Genomic DNA, 6980 nt, shown 5'->3' with positions numbered 1-6980 from the left:
GAGAGTTAGAAATTGGAAATATAATGCTCGCATCTAAAAGATTGGTGATCTCCTTCTTCACTACCTCTCCCATTTGGGGATGTAGCTTTTGTTGCCTCTATATGGATGGTAGATTACCCTCCTCAAGAGTGATGTGATGTGTACACAAAGCGAGGCTTATACCTTTAAGGTCATCGATGGTATATCCCAAAGCACCTTGTTGCTCCCTCACAACATCACATAACTTTTGAGCATGGTGCTCACTCAAAGCTGAGCTAATAATCATGGGGAAATTAGAGTTGGGTCCCAAAATTTCATATCTAAGGTGTGATGGAAGAGGTTTGAGCTCAACCATTGGTACACCTTTACCTTCCTTTGAAGTGGCGGTTTGCAAAGCTTCTTGGCTTGAGATATTCATGCATATATGCTCATCCACTTCCTCAATGTTTCCATTTAGCAAATTCTCATACATTGCCACTTCCTTGACAGGAGCACCTATCTTATCCTTTTTCAACAAGACATTCTCAAGAGGATCATTATAAGTGAGCAAGTGCTCATGCATGAAAGATACAACAAGATCAAGAGAATCAATCAACATGCAATTTTCTAAGGAAGAATATAGATACTTCATGCTTTCATTCAAGTCAAATTCAATGACTTCATCTACTACCTTGAGTGAAATTTTTGCACTCTCCACATCAATCATAGCACCCGAGGTAGGAAGAAAAGGTCTGCCAATAATAATGGGAATGGTAGCATCTTCATCCATTTCAAGAACCACAAAATCTACCAGAATTACAAACTTCCCTATTCTCAAAGGAACATGCTCAACCTTTCCCTTAGGAATCTTAATTGCCATATCGCCCAATTGCTAGGTAATTTTGGAAGGCATAAGTTCCCCTAACTCAAGTCTTTGATAAACAGAATATGGCATTAGGCTAATACTAGCTCCTAAGTCACATAAGGTATTATCAATTTGCATCTTTTTAATGGCACAAGGGATAGAGAAGTTTTTGGGATCTTTTAACTTGAGTGGCATCTTGTTCATTATAATTGCATTACAATTCTCGGTCATGTTGACCGTCTCCACCACATCACAAGTTCTCCTACCACTCAAAATTTCTTTGAGGAATTTTGCATAGTTGAGCATTTGGGTAAAAACTTCGGTAAAAGGTAGAGAAAGATAAAGTTGCTTAAGCATGTCAATAAATATTCCAAATTGTTCATCCAACTTATGTCTCATGAAAATTTGTGGATATGGAAGCTTGGGTTTCACAATTTCTTTCTCCACTCTCACCTCTCTAGGTGTCTCAATCACAACCTCACTCAAAGATGCACCATTTTTCTCATCCTCTACCAAGACCTCCTTAGTTCCACTCTTCCTAAGCAAACTCTCCTCAAGAACCTTACCACTCCTTGGTACAATAGAATTCACGGGTCTCTTGAGATCTAAACCTTGGGAAGGTAAAGAAGAAGGACTAGCATGGTCTTTCAAAGCATTGGCAAGCTGAGAAATTTGGTTTTCAAGCATCTTATTATGAGTCATCACCTCATTGAGTTTCTTGTCACTTACGGCCATGTAAGTGCTCAACAAATTTGTTTGATTTTCAATGATTTCCTCCAAATTAGTCCTAGATGATGAGTGATCAGGGTAAGATAGGTCATTAAACTACCACCCTAACCAAATTAATCATTTGTAATACCTAAACTTACACTTAACTAGTTAGTGGCAAGTAAAGGGTCGAACCCAAAAGGACTAAGTGTATCAATTTGTGCTAATTAGACTACTAGGAAATCTTGTGAGATAGAGAGAGGTTCAACTAAACACAACTAAGAACAAATAACTAAAACTAGGGAAAGTGGAATCCAATTACATCAATACATTCAATAACATCATACAATTAGATGAAAATGACCTTGATTAGGAACAATAAACACATTTAACTCACTCTCGCATAATTAAGCATGTTAATTATCCTACTACTTTAATTCACTCTCGTGCAACTAGCCTAGAAAAGGTATGGAAGAAATTAGGGCTCTCAACCAACTCACTCTCGCACAATCGATTGAAAGCACAATTAAGAACATAGAATCAATTAGCTAGAAAGATTCTAATCCATAAAAGCATCATCCATACACAATAATCAAGAAACAATTCCATACTAATCACAATCAATCATTCAATTTTTAACATAACCTTCATCCATTTCCCTAGAATAAAATCTAAGCTAACCTAATGAAGAAAGACACGGAAAACAAGGTAAAATAAGAATAAAAACAAGATTAAACAAATAACTAAATAATCTACTCAAATCAACAAATAAAAAGCAAAAACTAATAATTAAGCAAGAAATAAAGATGAGAGAAAATTAGAAAATTCTCATTGAATAGATGAGAAGAAGTTCCACAAAGTTGCTTCTTCAACCTCTCAAAAAGTCCATGGAAATGCAAGCTTTCTCTCTCTACACTACTCCTAAACTAACCCTAAGAGAGAGAAAATAAAAGCTAAACTAAAACTAATCTATCTAAAATAAAATGTTTATTGAAAGTTCTTGAGAAAATAACCCAAAGGGGTATTTATAATACAAGTTAAATAAAAAAATAAAATAAAAGAAAGAAACTAAAAACAAATAAAACTAAATAAAACAAATAAATTAACTAAACTAAAAACCAATAAAAAACGAAACTACAATAAAATAAAATAAAAGAAAATGAAAAGAAAAAAGAAAGCAAACCCCAAAATCACCAAAATTCCCACCCAAACCACGAAACATCAGACTCCCCTAATTCCCCTTCTCCTTTCCGAATTTTGGCTGCTTCCATTCATCATATCAACAACAAACAATCATCCTCACCGTTCATCAACACTATAATCATCTAGCATCAAATCGTGGCCGTCCGATTTTCATTAAAATCACGTGAAAAGCTCTTGATTGACCCACAATTGCGCGTCCGCACAGAAGACGCGCACAGGTCGCGCAAAGCTTCTACCTCGACTCTGACATTGGATTCCAATTGCGCGCTTTCTGACAGGGCTGCGCGGCCGCGGTGGAGGCTTAAGATAGTGAGTTTGGGTGTTTGATTGTGGGTGAAGGGCTGGTGGTTTAATTGGTGGTGCGGGGGTCGAATTAAAGGTGGTAATTGCTGGCCGTTTGGTGGAGAAATGGGAGGTGACGGTGGAACAGGGGGTGTGAAATGGTGATTAATTGGTTGTTGTGGGTAATTGATTGGGTTGCTGGTCGTGTGAGGATGCGATGGCTGATGGTGTTGTGTTTATTGTTGTAGCTGTTGGTGGACGGTGGTTTGGGTGGTTAATTGGTGGCTGACGGAGGTGGTTCTTGATTGGAGTGGAGTGCTGATGCGGTTGTGGTGGGTTGATAGATGGTGTTGGTTGTGATTTTGGTGGCGAAATGGGAGGTGAGGCTGGGTTGTTGTGAGGGGGCAGAGGGTTGGTTGTTGCGATTTTTGTGGGTGATGGTGGTGAATTGGGTGTGGATTGGTGGTGGTTGATTGGTGGTGTTTTGGTGGTGGCTGGTGCTGTTGTGGTGGGTTGTTGGGGCTGGTTTGGTATGGTGGTAGCAACAAGGAGGTTATGAGCATTGTGCATTTGCCTCGAACCTCGGACCCCGAACACGATTTGAACTTGAAACCCGGAACACCTTCAACCAAAAACACGAGGGTATTACCACGAAATAAAATAAAATAAAATAAGATAAATAAAATAAAATAAGATAAGACATATAAAGTAAAATAAAAAGCTAAAACTAAATAAATAATAAAATAAAATGAAATAAAATAAAATAAAATAAAAGAAACTAGAAACTAAAAGAAAATAAAATAAATAAAATGAGAGAAGCGGGAAATTATTAGAAAACAAGAATTAAAAACTTAAAATATAAACATAGAATATAAGATAAATTAATTAAATTAAGAAATAAGCTAAAAACTATTAAAAACTACTAAAATACTCAAAATAAAGATAAAAGACGAGAATAAGCAAATAACAGAAATAAAGGACAAAATAGGCTAAATTATTGAAAAATAAGCCGGAAAACCACTCAATAAACACCCTAAAAGTGACATAAAAGTCACTTATCAAACTCCCCAAGCTTACCTTTTGCTCGTCCCCGAGCAAATTAACATGAAACACGAGAGAAGGAGAGTGGATTATTCAAGCAAAACTAAGACACTAACGGAGACAAGAATGTACACTAACTCACTTTCGTAGGAATCAAGGTCAATTTTAGCAACTAAAGACAAGCCCTTTAAACCCCTAGATCGCCCTAGAGGACGAGTGTGCTCTCGTGAGGGTGTCCTAAGAGTTTAACCCACAACTCTAAACACAAACCAAGGCAAGGCAATAAAAATAAAAGAAAAAGAAACGTAAAAGAGAAAGAAAACAGAAAGTTCATATTTGGATAAGAGATAGGAACAAACACCAATGAATGCAAATCTTTCTAATTAGACAAATGTTATGCACGTTCCAAGATGTCAATGGTTGATTTAAACATAACATATGCTAAGCATAGAGAACTAATGAGGACTCAATCCACCCTAGCCCCAACGATCGGGCCGCGTTCTCTCCACTAGCTTCAAATCAACCCTTAAGCTAGCTTCTCATGATTCCACGAAGGAACCGGAAAAAGATAAAGAAATGAAAAACTTTGAGAAGGTAATCCCGACATCTCAACTATACATACTCTCTCCATAGGTTTGAAGTCTATCTCCCTCCACCGTTCTTTGACCTAACCCTGCTAAAGTCTAAGGGTCTTTTATTGGGTTGTAACGTAAGGCTAAGGGTTAAGGCGGGGTAAAATTTGAAAATTTTGTTGATATTTCCTAAGTGAAGCAAAAGAGTGGCCTACTCTCAAAAACAAACTCAAGAAAGTCACAAAATATCAAACAAAAACACCAAAAATGCCATATCCCCCAAGCTTATTAAACACTAACACAATATATACCAAAAACGAAGTAACGCTAATGCTTAAACTAGGGAAGAAAATGAAACAAAACTAAATATTTTGTGTTTTTTGTTTCTTTTTTCAATTTATTTATTTATTTATTTTAGCTCTTATTTGATGTCCTTGCCTTTTTTTTTTTACTATGGACGGCTTTTTCTTGAAACTTCATTTGATTTTCTTGAATTGCATCTTTCTTCTCAAACTTTTTTGCATATATTATTTTTTTTTTCAAGCTCAACTTTCAAGACCTTAGCTTACTTAAACCAATTCACAAAGTTTTCTTGCTCATGATCAACACTCTCAAAACTCAAACCTCACATGCCAATGCTTCACTAAACTAAAAGGGTTGGTAGACATAGGCCATTGGGTTTGTAACGCGGTTTAAACAAGAGCGGGAAACATTAGGCTCAAATTGGTTAATAATTAGGTCGATGCAAAATAGAAAACCAAATTTGTAACAAAATAAAAAGAAGAAAAAGAAAAATGAGAAAAGGTGCCCTTTTCCTCCCCTAGAGTGGCTCGGTCACGATCTTGGAGATAGAGGTCAAAACAAGGATTAAGACATGCATAGTCAAGGATCCTAAATAGTCGTTCAACAAGGTGATGAAGGCTAGAACAAATGAAGCTCACAAGGGATTATAACCAAACAAATACCAACCAAGGGTTTCAAATCCACTATAGAGAGCAACTCCATCTTACCACAATCCCGTGAACTAAAGCTTCATGGACCCCTAAAAGTTCTTAATGGACTACCTTAGCATATAGTATCCTAGAGTCAACCAATAACACTCTCAAACCGTGCACACATTTACCACTTAGGAAGAAAAACATTCAAGAATGCAATTCCCAAAATAGAATGTCCAAAATAAGAACAAAAAAAACACATTTTGCCAAAATTACATTGAAAGTAAACAAAAATCTTTTTGGACATTTCAAAATATAGAAAAGACATGGAAATGCATATACTCAAGTGCATGGCATAAATGAATCAACATCCCACCAAAGCATGATAGAATTCCCTCCCCAAGCTTGAATGAGAAAATATACTCAAACATAAACCAAATAATCCATGGGAGGGGAAAAGAAAGAAATCAATCCAACAAACCAACACACGTCCAACGAGTCACCAACCATTAGAGAAAGAGCTAAGAAAGATATTACCGGATATAGGTGGGTGTAAATACCCGCAAATGACCCAATTTAACCTTTCAAAGCCGACTTCCTCTTGAATTCGATTTCCATATGCTAGCAAAAATAGGAGTCAAACTTCCTTGTTTCTTGATCTAAACCAATGCATAAGAGTATATCAAGTCATGTACCTAGCAAAAGGCACACAAACATTTCCATGAGAGAAAATCTAATCTAAAACGAAAAGAAAATGAAAGCAATAAAAACCTCGGGTTACTTCCGAGAAGGGCTTGTTTAACGTCCAAGCGAGACCGTTCTAGTAAATAATATTGCAACGAACGCATGAGCTTATCAAATGCACTACTACACATTTCATATGATAACAAGTAGACAAATGAAGGGAGGAGGACGTGCAACAAGATTATTGGACGTCAGTGAGGAGGAAGATGCCAAAAAAAAGAAGAAAAATCAAGAAAATAAGAAGAGAAAGAAGAATAAAAATAAGGAAAAGAATAAAAAGGCAAAACCTCCTCAAAATCTTTTTGGGTGGCACAATCGCCCATATCCTCAATAATAGGAGGATGAAAAGGAAAAGTCTTATCAAACAAGAGAGGGTCCTCAATAGGCTCTTTGAAAAAAGAAGGGAGGAACATGGGATAGTAGGAGATATGGTCAAATTTCCTTGAGAAAGGGACATGAGGAAGGGGAGGAGAAACAATGGTCTCACAAAGCCTCACATCACAAATGAGGGCATGAAAATCAATCATAGAATCCTCGTAAGAACACTCATGGCTCACATCTCCCTCAAACAAAAACTCTCCAATAGAAACAACCTCATACTCTTCTCTATCACCACGATGAACAACAACTCCCTCAAGATCCTCAAAGCCTAGAGTCTCTAAACCATGCATG

General features: G+C 36.7%; 1 protein-coding gene across 1 annotated transcript; it reads right to left on the bottom strand.

The window, feature by feature from the left end:
• Positions 1-850: 850 nt before the first annotated feature.
• Positions 851-1558, bottom strand: LOC110703990. Its single transcript, XM_021881789.1, has one exon. The coding sequence runs from the start codon at positions 1556-1558 to the stop codon at positions 851-853; it is 708 nt and encodes a 235-aa protein (XP_021737481.1).
• Between the last annotated feature and the right edge of the window lie 5422 nt (positions 1559-6980).

The sequence above is a fragment of the Chenopodium quinoa genome, unplaced genomic scaffold (assembly GCF_001683475.1).
Source record: "Chenopodium quinoa cultivar QQ74 unplaced genomic scaffold, ASM168347v1, whole genome shotgun sequence".
NCBI classification, from domain to species: domain Eukaryota; kingdom Viridiplantae; phylum Streptophyta; class Magnoliopsida; order Caryophyllales; family Amaranthaceae; genus Chenopodium; species Chenopodium quinoa.
This window is presented reverse-complemented; position numbering and strand designations above follow the sequence as displayed.

Excerpts from the sequence above, each read along its gene's own strand:
- LOC110703990 (XM_021881789.1), bottom strand. The coding sequence starts at position 1,558 with ATGGCCGTAAGTGACAAGAAACTCAATGAGGTGATGACTCATAATAAG.